At 42.2% G+C, this 17,769-nt stretch overlaps 1 protein-coding gene across 6 annotated transcripts in view; it reads left to right on the forward strand.

Moving 5' to 3' along the window:
* Positions 1-7,974, forward strand: part of thbs2a (thrombospondin 2a) — a 42,796-nt gene extending 34,822 nt beyond the window's left edge. For 3 of the 6 annotated variants that reach the window (XM_036956189.2, XM_036956191.2, XM_090212996.1), the window contains 6 exons: positions 1,325-1,552; positions 2,012-2,283; positions 2,454-2,551; positions 3,818-3,957; positions 4,231-4,264; positions 5,298-7,974. In XM_036956189.2, coding sequence (XP_036812084.1) covers positions 1,325-1,552; positions 2,012-2,283; positions 2,454-2,551; positions 3,818-3,957; positions 4,231-4,264; positions 5,298-5,301 — 776 coding nt within the window. In that variant the 3' untranslated portion in view covers positions 5,302-7,974. Of the gene's footprint in view, positions 1-1,324; positions 1,553-2,011; positions 2,284-2,453; positions 2,552-3,817; positions 3,958-4,230; positions 4,269-5,297 lie in introns of those variants that run through there. The other 3 variants (XM_036956190.2, XM_090212997.1, XM_090212995.1) reach the window with 2 other exon arrangements.
* The last annotated feature ends 9,795 nt before the right edge of the window (positions 7,975-17,769 follow it).

A 17,769-nucleotide genomic window follows, 5' to 3' on the forward strand; every position in this document is an offset into this window, starting at 1 on the left:
CGTTCAGTATGTCTTGTTCCATTTCCCTCTCTCTCTCTCCAAAATGTAGAAGTATGGTGGGCGGTTTAGAAGTAGTGTTCACACATCCAGGAACTTGCAGGTGTAGGGTACAAAAAGTCAACTGATGATAGAAATATAGATATCTGTATAAGGTTGAATTGTTGAATGCTCCCGCAGTTTTATTGTGGTGCAAGTATGGTGGGTCAGACATTAAGGAGTTAACAAAAATGGGTATTTCTGGGTTAGGGTTGATGACGTCATTAGCGTGGGACTTTATCGTGCGGGAACCCATGAGGGAATCATCCGCCAGACACCCAGCCGCCAGGCCATGAAGTTTTATTTCCGAAGGGGGCATCTGTGCTAATCCACAGTGCCCAATTTCAATTTCATCATGCAGAGTTACCTGAAGTTTGTGTAACTGGCTTTAACTAGAAGCAGGCTGTGTGGAGACTGGGAGAGGTAGGGAGGGAGAGGGAACTAGAGAGTGAAAGAGAGAGCGATGGAGAAAGAGAGAAGGAGAAAGAGAATGAGATACTTCTCAAAGACAAACCCTAGAGCCAGATCCCTTAACCCTCTTAACACCTCATCAGAAGGTGTTTATTTGATAGAATCAAGTCAGCTTCCTGTGCAATTACAGAAGAGTAGAGGAGAAAGTGGAGAAAACAGGCTTTACAGCTCGCTGGCAACTTCCCTTTGCTCTGTATTATGAGTCTGTTTCTAATAGACTATGGCCTCTGAGATCGTTACATTATTCAGTAGAAGTTGTCACGGCATGCAGATGGCTGAGACTCCTTATTGGACTTGGCAGACATTAAAATCTACAGGAATTGCAATTCTTGCGATTATTTTTATGAAACGCTGGCAGAGTGAGTGAAACGTCTGCCTTCCCTGTGGTAGGAATGTTGCAACATTATTGCTAGTGTGGAAACTATCGTTCCATTAAAAAGGAATAGGAGAGCAACAAATATATATTATTAATTCATGGTGCTCTTTTATTCATTCAAAAAGGTGACACGTTTCAGCACAGGAAGTGACACAGTGGTCTAAGGCTCTGCATCGCAGTGCTTGAGGCGTCACTACAGACACCCTGGTTCGAATCCAGGCTGTATTCCAACCGGCCGTGATTGGGTGTCCCATAGGGCGGTGTAAAATTGGCCCATCGTCTTCCGGGTTTGGCCGGGGTAGGCCGTCATTGTAAATAAGAATTTGTTCTTAACTGACTTGCCTGGTTAAATAAATAAAAATAAACACCATAGTCTCTGTCAAAGTTCTCACAATAGGCCTCTGTATTTTAACCCAGCATCTTCCATTCTTCTATCAACAGGCGACGGTAGAGGAGACGCCTGCAAAGACGACTTTGACAACGACAACATCCCGGACTTCCTTGACGTGTGTCCTGAGAACAATGCCGTCAGCGTCACAAACTTCCGGAAGTTTCAGATGGTGCACCTGGACCCCAAGGGAACAGCGCAGATCGACCCCAACTGGGTGGTTAGACATCAAGGCAAGGAGCTGGTACAGACCGTCAACTCTGACCCTGGCATCGCTGTTGGTGAGTAGGATATAACCTCAATATGTAGTCCCTATACTGCCGTAAAAGAGAGAGAAATATTAGCGATAGATTAAAGATATTTAAATCACTACAGTTTAGAGATGTGCAGAATGTCAACTCTGACCCTGTCAACGCAGTGGGCGACCTTACCTCAGATACTTTCATATATTCCCTTGTAGGGTAGCAAAATTCAATAAACTTTCCCTTTTGCCTGATTTTTCAGAAATCCCAGATTCCCTCCCAGCTTATTCCCTCCTGATTCCAGGAATCCGCAATATGGATTTCAGGACATTTGCAACCCTATACAGTTGTATGATAATTTAGATCTGATATGTTACCATATGCAAGATGTCCAACTATTTATATGATCTATAAATATCAAGAGGAGCAGAAGTATTATTCAAATGTGTGTCCCACCAACCACCCTAGGTGTTCACTTTTTCTGTTCCACCGTCCTAGGCTTTGATGAGTTCAACGCGGTGGACTTCAGTGGTACGTTCTACGTGAACACGGACCGGGATGATGACTATGCTGGCTTTGTGTTCGGTTACCAGTCGAGCGGCCGCTTCTACGTGGTGATGTGGAAGCAGATCACTCAGACCTACTGGGAAGACAAACCCTCCAAGGCCTTTGGTATCTCTGGTGTCTCTCTCAAGGTGGTCAACTCAACTACGGGCACAGGGGAGAACCTGAGAAACGCCCTGTGGCACACAGGCAACACAAAAAATCAGGTATGCTAAGATCCAATATATAATTTCGTAGAGACAAAAAATCATATGGTTTCTCTGGTTTAGCCACACCCTCTATTAAGCAATCTTTCAAGCAGCCAGTCGAATTTATAAAGTAATCATAAATCATAGATCTTCAATAATTAAATGGTTTCCTTATCTGTTGTCCACAGGTGCGCACTCTGTGGCACGACCCAAAGAACATTGGCTGGAAGGATTACACAGCCTACAGGTGGCACCTCATCCACAGACCCAAGACTGGATTCATCAGGTGAGCAGGTCTAGCCTAATGCCTAGGCTTTAGCTCAGTGGGCTAACACAGTCGTGTGGTATGTAGGAGACCCGGGATTGAATCCAGCCAATCACACCCATCGCACTTTCCTCAGTAACAGTCTGAAAATACTTTTTATGATAATAAACTATAGGTTAACCTCTAGTGACACCCCATCCCGTGAACGGGACCGTTGTCATCATCTGACACTAATTAGCATAACGCAACAGACATAAATCTTCCTAGAAAATATTCCTATTCATGAAAATCACAAGTGAAATATATTGGAACACAGCTTAGCCTTTTGTTAATCACCCTGTCATCTCAGATTTTCAAAATATGCTTTACAGCCAAAGCTAGACAAGCATTTGTGTAAGTTTATCGATAGCCTAGCATTATGCCCTGCTAGCAGCAGGCAACCTTGTCATGAAAATCAGAAAAACAATCAAATTAAATCGTTTACCTTTGATGAACTTCAGATGTTTTCACTCACGAGACTCTAAAGTTCATTTTTTCGCAAAATATTATTTTTGTAGGCGAAATAGCTCCGTTTGTTCTTCACGTTTGGCTGAAAAATCATCCGGAAATTGCGGTCACGGCAACACCGAAAAATATTCCAAATTAGCTCCATAATATCGACAGAAACATGGCAAACGTTGTTTAGAATAAATCCTCAAGGTCTTTTTCAAATATCTATTGGATAATATATCCACCGGGACAATTGGTTTCTCAGAAGCGATTGGAATAATGACTACCTCTGTACTTTACGCAAGATTTTCTCCGGGAGCATCATGTTACTACTTGCGCAATGTAGCCCCCTACGGGTATTCTTCAACATAAATGCGTAATACTACGTCACAATGCTGTAGACACCTCGGAATACCTAGAAAGCGTAAGCTGGTTCATAGCACATTCACAGCTCAATAGGGACTCATTGGCATGCAGCGCTTTCAAAATATGGGGCACTTCCGGATTGGATTTTTCTCAGGCTTTCGCCTGCAACATCAGTTCTGTTATACTCAGACAATATCTTTACAGTTTTGGAAACGTTAGAGTGTTTTCTATCCAAAGCTGTCAATCATATGCATATTCTAGCATCTTGTCCTGACAAAATATACGTTTTTTTTTTTCAAAAATGAAAATACTGCCCCTAGAGTCGCAACAGGTTAAGCTGTTTTGTCCATAGTGTGCTTTGTCCAAATGTACAGTACTCCAGCACTCCACTCAGTTTCAATCATTCATGTATTGTCTTGTTGTGTTTTGTAGGGTTGTGGTCTATGAAGGGAAACAGATCTTGGCAGACTCAGGACCAGTGTACGACAAGACGTTTGCTGGAGGACGGTTAGGCCTGTTTGTCTTCTCCCAGGAACTGGTCTTCTTCTCTGATCTCAAATATGAGTGTAGAGGTGAGTCATGTAGTTAGCAACACCGTTCTAGCCAGGTCCCCGATCTGTTTGTGCTGTCTTGCTAACTCCTATGGTGTCACGCCAATGACCATAGGAGTTGGCAAGATGGCACAAACAGATCTGGGACCAGGCTAGTACAGTTGTGAATGGTTTGTGAAAAGAATGGTTGGTTGGTAATTGTGGAAGAGATCTCTCCTATTTGGGAGACAAAATGCAGATGAAGGGGTAAAAAAAAGTGTTTTTAAAACCTTCCAAATCTTTTCCAATACTCAGATAAGCTGGAGTTTCCAACTGTGTTGTCCATCAGGTAACAATCATAAAGGTGTATCTGTTTTGTGTCGGCTGTATAAAAAATCACAAAAAAACCAGAAGTCACGCTTTTGTTTCTGCTGTAACGCTGAAGTTCGGCTATATGGATGTAATAGAGCCCTTTGACTATGTTGTGTGCATACTGTATGTGTGTGGTTCAGATTTTTCGGTGTGTGTGTGTGTGTGACACTGTGAGAGGTCTGGTGTGTGTGTGTGACACTGTGAGAGGTCTGGTGTGTGTGTGTGTGTGACACTGTGTGTGTGTGTGTGTGTGTGTGTGTGTGTGTGTGTGTGTGACACTGTGTGTGTGACACTGTGTGTGTGACACTGTGTGTGTGTGTGTGTGTGTGTGTGTGTGTGTGTGTGTGTGTGTGTGTGTGTGTGTGTGTGTGTGTGTGTGTGTGTGTGTGACACTGTGTGTGACACTGTGAGTGACACTGTGAGAGGTCTGGTGTGTGTGACACTGTGTGTGTGTGTGTGTGTGTGTGTGTGTGTGTGTGTGTGTGTGTGTGTGTGTGTGTGTGTGTGTGTGTGTGTGTGTGACACTGTGTGTGTGACACTGTGTGTGTGACACTGTGTGTGTGTGTGTGTGTGTGTGTGTGTGTGACACTGTGTGTGACACTGTGAGTGACACTGTGAGAGGTCTGGTGTGTGTGACACTGTGTGTGTGTGTGTGTGTGTGTGTGTGTGTGTGTGTGTGTGTGTGTGTGTGTGTGTGTGTGTGTGTGTGTGTGTGTGTGTGTGACACTGTGTGAGAGGTCTGGTGTGTGTGTGTGGTCTTAAAGGGTTTCAGGTGCTACTTTGATCTCAAATACGAGAATATTGCTTGTTCACGCTTTACTGTATGATACACACAATGCTCCACCGGTTGCTGTATTGTTGGCTATATTTCCATACCATATTGTGTATGTATACGGCTGTATAGATTACTCTATATACTGTATGACTCTGGATATGCTGTTATTCCTTAGCTTTTTTGTTATAAATGTGCTTAGAATAAATAATCATACATTTTCTCCTATTTTCACTAGATAACTGAACAGCGTTGGATGTGAAAACTTCAAATGGCTAAAGACACTAAACCTCATAACCTGATCATCAGCCTTTTGCTGATTCGTTCGTCATTTCAACCAATGAAATGGAGCTTCAGCTTCGCCCCACCAAAGTATTTTTGCCTCTAACTTTCCATTGAAGAGGCAGCCGAGGCCTTTTCCAGTTTTTCTGAGTGCCTTATGTGAAAAGACATATCCTTGAGAAATGAAAACCGATGACAAATGAAAAAGGCCTTGTGGACAAATGAAAAAGGTCTTAGCAATGATAAAAACTAAGTAACCGATGTTGACAACATATTATAGGGATTATTTGTACAACCACTTATGTGCTTTACTCCGATTTCTTCCAAACTTTTTACAGCTTTACATTAACAAAAGAAAATATAAAACTATTGTTACTCGATAAATATTGATATTGTTTGTGCTGGAAAAGAGATCAACTTGATGCTAAGTACAATGTACAATAAAGGCGTCTAGGTTGCTTAGCAACTAAAGGTTTCTGTATTGACCTCAGCAGTTTCAGCCCTGCAGTGAAAAATTGGATCAATTTTAATATTTACTGCCAAATATCCACCAAACTCTTAATCAATACCAAAGCACACTGATGTACTTCGCTAACTTGAACAAAGTTCTTATTTTTTGTATTGATTCTTATACCACCCAGAATGCAGTTTTGTTAAAACGGTCTTCAGTTGCTCATTTAAAATGTTTGTCAAACTCTAAAAAGGTTGACCGTGAGACCGTCTTATAGCATTTTAAAGTACTTTGGGATGAAGATGTTTATACTAAGTTTGTATTATAATTTCTTCTGTAAATTATTATCACGAGTTTATGTCTTGCTGGTTTGTTTGTTTTGTTTGTTTGCTTTTTTGTTAGAGATTGTAAATAATTTATTTATTTGTTTACACTGACGAAATTTCACAATTGAAGATTGTTGGATATCAACATAAAAATTTCTCAAACATCAAGTTAAAAATACACTATCACAAACTTTGTGTACTATGCAGTGTTATGCCATGTGTTATACTGAACAAAAATTTAAATAATAAAACAACATGCAACAATTTTATTGATTTTACTGAGTTACAGTTCATATGAGAAAATCAGTTAATTGAAATAAATTCATTAGGCCCTAATCTATGGATTTCACATGACTGGGAATACAGATATGTATCTGTTGGTCAAAGAAACCTTTAAAAAAAATGGGCCTCACAGTGGGCCTCAGGATCTTGTCACAATATCTTTGTACATTCAAATTGCCATCGACAAAATGGTGTTCGTTGTCCGTAGCTTATGCCTGTCTGTAACATAACCCCACCACCACAGGGCACTCTGTTCACAATGTTGGCATCAGCAAACCGCTCGCCCACACAACGCCATACACGTTGTCTGCGGTTGTGAGGCCGGTTCGACATACTGCCAAATACTCTAAAATGACGTTGGAGGTGGCTTACGGTAGAGAAATGAACATTACATTTTCTGGCAATAGCTCTGGTGGACATTTCTGCAGTCAGCATCCCAACTGCACACTCCCTCAAAAACTTGACACATCTGTGGCATTGTGTTGTGACAAAACTGGCCTTTTATTGTCCCCAGCACAAAGTGCATCTGTGTAATGAACATGCTGTTTAATCAGCTTCTTGATATGCCACACCTGTCAGGTGGATGGATTATCTTGGCGTAAGAGAAATGCTCACTAACAGGAATATAAACAAATTCGTGCACACAATTTGAGAGAAATAAGCTTTTTGTGCTTATGAAAAGTTTCTGGGATCTTTTATTTCAGCTCATGAAACATGGGACCAACACTTTACATTTTGCATTTATATTTTTGTTCAGTGTACTTGATGGATATGTTAGCCAAATTCTCAAGAAAGGCCCTATAATCACTCAGATAAAATATACAAAACAATGCAGTGGTTTTAAGAGAAGGTGTAGTAGCTATAGTTTGGGTTAGTTGTAACACTCTATTCCAATATCCCTCTAGCATACCCCTTACAATGAAGCAATAGGATACTGTGCATGCATTCTAAGTAGTATGCTAGTATGGACATTGGAACACAGCCTTAAGTGTTGAGGAAGTGAAGATGATGTAAGAGTGAAACATTGATGTAATGGTAAGAGTGTCACGTATGGGGTTAGATGTAGTAGTAGTACCTGTGAGAGAGCAACAGTGATTATTATGTTAACAGTTCACAGCATCCTTGACCTTGACAACTGATGGTCTGAGGTTTGAGTGTGTATGCCTGGTGTGACAGGGAGCATTTGACTTCATGTAAATGTAATGTGTTGTTCACAGATGGATGAGGAAAGAACGTTCTGCTTTGAATGAGTGAAATATGTAACCAGATGAAGGCCATTCTAGAATCTATCAAAAATCTAGTAAAAAGGTTTCTTGTAACTTTTGGTTGACTTATATGGATCAAGGATATTTGCAATGTATAGCTTTTTGGTTGTTGTTTGTCTGTATAGCGTTAATTGTTGCCCAGTTTTGTTTTTTGTAGTTAGTAACTAGCTTAGTTGTATTTTGTGAGGGATTTTGCAATGCATAAATGTCAATTTTTCAGCTTTTCCTTTGTTGTTAGATCTACATTGTCTACAAACCATTTTTTGTTAGTCTATCACTTAAAATAAATGATCTTGTTTCATAAATAAATTGTTTGTACACCATCTCTTTTTCTTTGAGATAATGACAATTATGGAAGAAAATGAAAACGTGTTTATATTTGACATTAAATCGATTAATTATTTAATGAAAATATCTAATAATTTAAGTAGTATTAAGAGAAAATATAACAAAACAATATAGCCCCGATATATGAATCTAGCTTCTACAAAGATGAGATTGAAAACTTTAATTTCAAAGCTATTATGTAAACCATTTTCCAAACTTGGAACATGTTAAGAGCTCTAAATGTGGCAGTCAATATTGATAGAAAGGTTTTTGTCCCACGCTGGATGCTAAAGATGAGACCTTTTAGCAGGTTAGTTAACTCCTTTCACATTCCATGAAATGACATTGAGGGGTTGGAGTTGTCAACAAAGCAACATGACAGAAATATGATGCCAAGTTTTGAACTACTGGTAGTTTCAATGAGAAGATATATAAAGCGATCTGTGCATTTGAACAACAGCATAAATACACTATTTAGAATGAGCAGGCAGCTCACAAACGAACGAGTGTACTAGGGAGAATGCAACAAGCATAGAGATGCAATAAGTGAAAACACATTATCTGACTGAAGATAGCTAGCTAAAATAATGTCACAAAGCATGATCACTTGGCTAGTGCATATAAGTCAGATATTAGTTTAGAAAGACTTGAAATTGGCATGGGAGTTGGCATGGGGGCAAGCTATCAGCTAGCCATAGCTACGGTGCATTTGGAAAGTATTCAGACCCCTTCACTTTTTCCACATTTTGTTATGATACATCCTTATTCTAAAATGGATTAACTTATTTATTTTCCTCATCGATCTATACACAATACCCCATAAACAGGTATTTAGACATTTTTACAAATGTATTACAAAAAAAAAACTAAAAGTACTCAGACCCTTTGCGGTGAGACTCAAAATTGAGCTCAGGTGCATCCTGTTTCGATTGATCATCCTTGAGATGTTTCTACAATTTGATTGGAGTCCACCTGTGGTAAATTAAATTGATTGGACATGATTTGGAAAGGCACACTCCTGTCTATATAAGGTCCGACAGTTGACAGTGCATGTCAAGTCCCCAAGAACACAGCTGCCTTCATCATTCTTAAATGGAAGAGGTTTGGAACCACCAAGACTCTTCCTACAGAGAAGGGTCTTGGTCAGGTGACCAAAAACCTGATGGTCACTCTGACAGAGCTCCAGAGTTCCTCTGTGGAGATGAGAGAACCTTCCAGAAGGACAACCATCTCTGCAGCACTCCACCAATCAGGCTTTTATGGTAGAGTGGGCAGACGGAAGCCACTCCTCAGTAAAGGGCACATGATTCTCTGGCCTGACGAAAGCAATATTGAACTCTTTGGCCTGAATGCAGAGCATCACATCCGGAGGAAACCAGGCACCGCTCATCACCTGGCCAATACCATCCTTACGGTGAAGCATGTTGGTGGCAGCATCATGCTGTGGGGATGTTTTTCAGCGACAGGGACTGGGAGACTAGTCAGGATCAAGGTGGAGATGAACGGAGCAAAGTACAGAGAGATCCTTGATGAAAACCTGCTCCAGAGCACTTAGGACTTCAGCCAAGGGGTCTGAATACATTCTGACTGCACTGTAGATAGCTGCTTATCAAAGGTAGATAACTGGTTTGTGATTTGTGATACACACATTTTTTTGCTGTTTTAGTCCACACAACATGTTGTCCTGTCACCTACAGTAGAATCTGATTAACACCATGGGGGGAAACAATAAAATTGGCCAGCCACATTCATGAATTTTTGTCCTATCAGATCCACGATTTGAAGGTTCTAGCTAGTGTATTCCTCTGCCCTTTGACTCTTGTTGCATGTAGATGTCCAGTTTATCAGGTCCCAGGCTGCCATGACTGTTATGATTATTTATTTACAAGTTCATTCAAATTAGCTTTTTGCTTTCGCGCCATCTGTACCTGATATAGCAGGTACGTGCGGATATAAGCCTACTGGCGTGAGAGACTTTTTGAGAAAGAGATTAGAGCAGACCCAGAAGTTGTGATTTGGGCACCCAAGCACAGTCCATTTACTTTGTGCTGTTATAATTTATGCTGTAAAATCCTGCGATTTCATCGGGGCAGCCCCCCCCCTTATCTGACCTTGCTGTGAAAATCCCCAAAAAAGAAATGTTCGAAGAGGTCTTTGCTCCAAGATCAGACACAAACACACACACACGCATGCACACAAATCATTGTCAAGTTCAACGCTAATAAAAAAAACAACGTAACCATTTAAAATAAAATTATGCAGTCACTAAATTATACATCCATTTGCACAAGCAATTGTGTTCCTTGGAATGCACAGCTGCAAATGGGATTCAGATGTTTTTTCTTGTCACGTTGCTGCTCAGGCCTTTGTTACACATCACTAGTATAATAGCACAGAATGACTTGCTCATGCACTCTGTGGCATAGTAGCAGCACATCCTCAATGAAAAACCCAAAGTGGACCTTGAAAAACCCTAACTAATAGCCAAACAGCACATTATATTATATTATATTCGATTCTACAATATATGGAACCAAAGTGATGAGGTAAATAGTTTGAAAACAGCAGCAGAAAATAGATAAAGTGTGTGTTGTACATTGCTGTTGTACATGTGTTGCAGAGGGGTGGTAGAAGTCTATGTACAGTCTATTGCTGTTGCATAGTGTGATGGTCTTTTTGAGGTCTTCGTGACAGGAGCATCAGCACCAGGAAAGAATCTGTGGCATCTGATAAGTGTCGGGGGTGGTAGGAACAGGAAAACACTAAAGGACGGGTGGAGGGGTAGAACAATGGGGGCTTAACTACTGAGGCATCTGCAGGAGTCTGAGGAGTCTGCAGGACGGCAGGCAGCCTAACGGTTAAGAGTGTTGTGCCAATGACTGAAAGGTCGCTGGTTTGAATTCCTGAGCCGACTAGGTGAAAAAATCTGCTGATGTGCCCTTGAGCAAGGCACTTATTAACCCTCATTGCTCCTGTAATTTGCTCTGGATAAGAGCATATGTAAAATGCATGCTGTACCATCTGTCCATGAGGTGTGCCGAGATCAAGGAGACGTATGGGTTAACTCCTACAAAAGGGGAAGGAGATAAAGGGGTGGATTGATAAAAGGGAGAATAAAGGCCTTCTCTTTGATACACACTGCCGTTTTGATGAGAGGGGTTATATTTCTCCAGCCCCATCCCAGGTTAAAAAAATATAGTTGTGGTTGTGTGGCTTAGTGTCTGGGCCCTTAGGGCTGAGGCCCACTGAATAAGCCCACGTGGCATGCACCACAGCCTGGGTATGGGTCGGCCGCAAGGTCCTGGCACCAGGCCCAGAGAGTTTTCCTGGTGGTTCTTTAGAGAGGTTTGGAGCACCATCTGAAGTCACCAAAATATTTATTTATGCATTCTGTTCGAAATGTGTTCTCAAATCTGGCTGTAATTTAGAGTCCTTTGAGCAAATGACTAACCCTAGCTTCATGTCCACATCCATTTCAACCCTAACCTTAGCCTCAACCACAATCACAACCCTAACCCTAGCTTCATGTCCACATCCATTTCAACCTTAACCTTAGCCTCAACCACAATCACAACCCTAACCTTAGCCTCAACCACAATCACAACCCTAACCCTGGCTTCAAGTCTACATTCATTTTGACCCTAACCTTAGCCTCAACCACAACCCTAACCCTGGCTTCATGTCCACATTCATTTTGACCCTAACACTAGACAGAGCAGATGAGCCGGTTTCCAGACGTGTCAGTGTGTGTACAGTGTTGATTACTGTAATCAGTTACATTACAGTTGAAAAATATTGTAATCAGATTACAGATACTTCTGAAAAACTAGATGATTACTTATAAATTCCAAAAGGATGCTTGCGAAAAATGTTTAAGTTTGTTCCACCTGAGCGAGTCTTTGATGGTTCCTTTTTGTCTTCTTCTAATGCCTCTTCAGAAGACAGTAAACCAAATGTTAATGAAAGTAATCTGATTACGTTACTGAGTTTGGGTAATCCAAAAATTACATTCTTGATTACAATTTTGTACAAGTCACTAGTAACCGTAACAGATTACATTTAAAAATGTAACCTACCCAACTCTGTGTGTGTGTGTGTGTGTGTGTGTGTTTGTGGGTGTAGGTGTGGGTATATGTGTGGGTGTGCGTGCGTGTCCTATTTGGCTAGTTCGGCTACAGTAAGACGGATGTGGGCCTTGGCACCACAACGTCAGTCTAAACAAGCCCAGGCTAGGGAGACAGACACAGCAGCCAGCAAGAGCAGAGCACCGTGGGCTAAGTCCCAAATGTCCCCATATTCCCTACATAGTGCACTACTTTTGACCAGATCCCTAAGGGTCCTCGTCAAACATAGTGCACAATATAGGGAATAGGGTACCATGTTGGACGCATAGAGAGCCCTGGCCCCAGACTGACTGAGGGAGAAAAATGGAAGGGAAACCTCTTATCCAAACAGGTTTAAAGGGAAAACTGCCCTGTGTGATGTTCTTCTCCTTCAGACACAGAGGTGGGAAATACCTGCCTGTCTCCAGTCTCTTATCCCCAGGCTCACCACCTCTCTTTTTATCTCCCTCTCTGTCTCTCTCTTTCTCTCTTTCTTTCTCTCTCACTTTGCCTCTCGCTTTCCATCTCCTATCTCTCTTCGCGACTCTCCACATGGCTGCTCCTTGCCATGCCGTCCCTCTTCCTCTCCTCCCCTTCCCGCCCTGCTTCATCTCTTCTCTGAGCTAGTCGAGATATAAATACATGTAGTTGGTGTGTGGCTGAGGCTTCACAGCATAACATGGAAGGAAATATGAGGATTCCAAATAGAGGAAAACATTTTTTCCCTTGGAAAATAGAACTCAGCAAGTATACTGCTCTCAAACAAGATTATGACGACTCCTCCACACCACCATCTGTGCATGCTTCCCCAGGCAAACTTGCCAGGAACTCAGGAATAGGCAACATCCCATTCAAAATGAAAGAGCATATTTTGTCTTTTTCATTTCCTTTATGTAAAAAGTCCATGTTAACATTATACCTACAGATAAATACAATAATATATGGTCACCTGAGGCACCCAAAAAAGTATGTGACCTTCCAGTTGTGTATAATTGTGCTAATCCTGGATATTACCATACACTCCCAAAAGACCCAACCTAGGTCCAGACATTTAGGGCTCTATTCAATCGGTGTTGCTAAAGTTCAGCTCTATAGCGAGTTTACAGTGAATTCAGTCTCTGCTAATGAGGGAATATTATCTTTAAATTAATATTGCGTTGTAGTGCAGCTCTTCAGCAAAAAAGGATTGAATCGAGCCCTGCATCGAGCCCGTAGTCCACCTCCTCTGCATGCCAACAAAAAAACGTGGATTACATCAAACTGCACTGCAAGAATTAAACAATCAATTCAACTCTATGCCTGGGAAGCATGGCATGGATCATTTTGTTTTTCCCAGAATTTCTCTATTAGAATCATGATTTTGTGCTAATGTCCCTAACTCTGCTACACGATGCTTAATGAACAAACACGGACTCTAACTCAACTAGCGCTGGTTTGCCGAACAAAGTAAACAGAGTTCCTGCGGGCAAAAAGAGGCGCGTTAATGGAGAAGTGGGCCTGTCAACTGAAATAAAATAAGTCATTAATTTTGGAGGCATGAGTCCCACTAGTCATTGGGAAAATATCCCTAGTCCTGTCGGACTGCCAACCGTTGGTGGGGCATGGAGTCCGCAGATTCATTGCTTTCAGAGAAAAGGAAAGAGAGAGAGAGAGAGAGAGAGAGAGACCGCAACATTTGGGCAACATTTGGCCTGTATATTGAAGTGCGACACTACAGCAACATAAAGGGCTAAAATCTGTGTGCATTAACGTCTCTCTATCATGTTGAGTTTGGGGGCAAGAATGTGATTTAGATTTATCTCTCCCACAACAAAGAATGTAGGTCAAAGAGCGGTCTGGTTGCTAGTAGCTGGCACAGACGGGGTTAGTGCTAACATGCTATGTAGAAGGACTGAGGAGAATGGTAGATATAAATCATGCTATTGTGACTGACAGATCAAGGGTTGAAACCCGGATCTTCTGCATAGCATCAAAATACTTTGTTAGCCCACTGAGACAAAGCTGCTGGCCTAGAAAGGTAAAAGCACACTTGGATCAAATGACTTCCTTGCTGATGGGCTTGTATTAATTTGGGTGCCATTTTTCACACACATCTTACATACAAACTTTCATGTAACCCAGCATAATATGGACAAACCGCAAAAACAGATATTGGCTCCAGAGTGTTACAGTGTTTCTTGTCTTCCCTGAGAGTCTCTGGGTTTGACAGCTTTGGTGTGAAATGGGGAATCTCAGTCCCAGCCTCCTTAAATCAGAACTGGAGCGTTTACCTTGCACAAAATAAAACCAGACGTTACAGATGTAGCTAGTGATGTGTGCTACAACAAATACATTTATTTAGATTTATCTCTCCCACAACAAAGAATGTAGGTCAAATATTGAACATGGCAACAATGAGGAGCCTGATATTTTCTAGGCAAGCCAAGCCAGAGCTATCATCATAATCACCCCTCCTTTGTTTTCCTTTAAATGCTTGTTATGTCTTTAATCTTTTGTGGTATTAGCGAAGTATGCAGCATCCTCCATCAAATATCTTATTTGCACACACACACACACGCACGCACGCACGCACTCACACACACACACACACACACACACACACACACACACACACACACACACACACACACACACACACACACACACACACACACACACACACACACACACACACACACACACACACACACACACACACACACACACACACACACACACACACACACACACAGCTGGAGAACAGACAATGGGATAATTGCGTTGTGATGTCTCAGGTCATGTAGCAGTGACTTGTACATGTGTTATCGATTTGAGTTCCCGTAGCCCATATTGGAGCCATTATCTTTGCGGCAATGACATGACAAAGACTTGAATCAAAACGTTAATCATAGAGGACTTAATTGAATAAACAAATTACATTTATAGTCAAGAACTATCAATACCATAGTGCCCTATAAGCTCATTACAAAGTTCAAAGACCTGGGTCGCAACTCCTCCCTATGCAACTGGGTCCTGGACTACATGACAGGCCACCCCCAGGTGGTGAAGGTAGGCAACATTACGTCCTCGACACTGATCCTCAACACGTGGGCCCCACAAGGGTGCGTCCTCACTACCCTCCTGTATTCTCTGCATAGAGACAGCATGGTGCCAGGTAAACAACCTCTCCCTCAACTTTAGCAAAACAAAAGAGCTGGTTATGGACTTCAGGCTGAGCATAACCGATCCTCGTTAACATTGGCCGCCAAGGAGACGGTCAATAACTTCAAATACCTCGGCGTACACATCTCAGAGAAGCTGAAATGGTCTAACCAAACGGACACCGTTGTGAAGAAGGAAAGAGTCTATTATCTCAACGTGCACCTTGATTGAGACTCTTCAACCTCAGGATGCTAAAGAAATTTGGCCTGTGCCAGGGGGCCCTCACTGCGTTCCACAGGGGAACAATCGAGAGCATATTGTCAGGGTGCATCACAGCCTGGTACGGCAACTCCATCACCGCAGACCGCAAGGCTCTTCAGAGGGTGATTGGGTACACACTGCCTGCCCTACATACAGGACACCTACAACACCAGGTGTCGCAGGAAATTCAAGAAGATAATCACGGACCACAGCCACCCAAGCCATGTCCTGTTCTCCCCATTTCAATCACTCAGATGCGGGCATTACAGGAGCATCATGGCAAAAACTGAATGACTGGCCAATAGCTTCTACCCTCAGACCATCAGGCTGCTGAATAGCCACCAATAGTTAGCTACCTGCTCCCCCCTCCCCCTGCTACTGCCCCTATGGACATCCCAACTCTCACCTACCTACTCCTCCTATGGACATTCTTTCTCCTGCTCCCCCCTCCCCCTGCTACTGCCCCTATGGACATCCCAACTCTCACCTACCTACTCCTCCTATGGACATTCTTTCTCCTGCTGCCCCCCCTTCTACTCCCACTATGGACATTCCCCCAACTGACTTTACTCTGCCTCCACCCCAATGGACATTTATTTCTGCCACAGTTGTTATTATTATAAAGTGCTATTTCTATTGTTTTTATTACCTTTTTCCTTATTTAAATTTTATTTCAGAGTCCTGCATGTTGGAGCTCAGAGCCTAAGATTGTCACTGTACCCTGCAATCACACCTGCAACCCTGTACATGTGACTATTAAACCATCTGAATCTGATCTGAATCTGAATCATCTTAAGAAATATAGTCAATATAATCTTTATAAGTTACTGTAAGTTGTGCTAGTCATGTGATTTCAAGCTTAGTAACTGGACTGGCTACACTCCATGTTAACATTGTTCATTGAAATTCCACCAGCATTTCTTGTAAAGGGTATTTACATGACAATCAAGAGCTATAAAAGGCACTGTGAGTGGAAATGGGATTGTTTCAGACACTAATGCAAGCTGAGAGCTAAGAGAATGAATCAGACCTTCCTCATATCTGAGAAAGTAAACGTGGCCTAGAAAACGGCCTAAAAACAGGATCTCCTGTTTCTGTAGTGTGAGGCAGCTTGATGTACAAGTACACCCCTTGGGCAGGACGTTAGCCTATCACAGGACCATATCTGAGAAAGCACACTCCAAATTTCAATCGAGGTGCACGTTGAGATAATAGACTCTTTTTAGTTCACATGAAACGTCCTTTAGTTTGACGTGCACAGTGGAGGAGCAAGGAACAAGAGACAAGGAAAACCACAAACAGTGTGTGCGTCCATGTGTGTCACTATCGGAGCTTCAGGTCTGGCTCTAAAAACACTCCCAAAAATATGATGTAAAAATAAAAACCCGGGCATGGGACTCTGCAGGAGGACTGATGTATGCATACTGAAGTAACACTAGACTTCCCCCCTACTGACAAAAGAGCCTCTAGTTCATTTCTGATTTATTCAACTAGTATTTATTCTATTGGCTCTTCACTGGTGGTGAATCTGATATTGGCTAATAGCTACCTGTGGGGCCATAGTAGTGTATATTCTCTGAAGACTCCAATAGAACAGGATAAGCAGAGCTAATTGGAGCTGTATTAGTTAGCTACCAACTCCCAGTAAGTATTTTAAAGCTCTCTCAAGACTTTGTTCCATAATTCAGGGGTTATCAGAGTGTCAGAACCCAGTATCTCCAGAACTCAGAAACACACTTCCAGAACCCAGGGCCTTCCAGAACCCAGGATCACACTTCCAGAACCCAGGACAAGGCTTCCAGAACCAGCCTTCCAGAACCTAGGATCACACTTCCAGAACCCAGGATCACACTTCCAGAACCCATGATCACACTTCCAGAACCCAGGACCTTCCAGGATCCAGGACCACACTTCCATCCGCTTCTTCCCCCCTCAAGGTGATCTTCTACCCCCTCCATTCCACTGGCATGGTCGTAAAAGCTTCACACTCTTCTGTGACAGTTGCTGGTATATAAAGCGTCTCCTCTCTTTCCCACTGGCTGTATGTCTGTGCGTCTCACAGAAGCCCACGCCCAGACTGAGATATTTCTCACAGCAAACTGACACTTGATAAGCACGGTGCAATGTAAAGTCCTGATGTTTGCTGCTCTGCTCTACTGCCCAACAGGAACCATAGATCTAGATACTAACGTTGTGAGGAGGTCTCGTGGTGTCCTCGACTAGAATGTGTTTCTGTTAAGGGACTGTTGTAAATCATGTATAATTATTGCAA

The sequence above is a fragment of the Oncorhynchus mykiss genome, chromosome 20 (assembly GCF_057628025.1).
Source record: "Oncorhynchus mykiss isolate SJ-2025 chromosome 20, ASM5762802v1, whole genome shotgun sequence".
Taxonomy (NCBI): domain Eukaryota; kingdom Metazoa; phylum Chordata; class Actinopteri; order Salmoniformes; family Salmonidae; genus Oncorhynchus; species Oncorhynchus mykiss.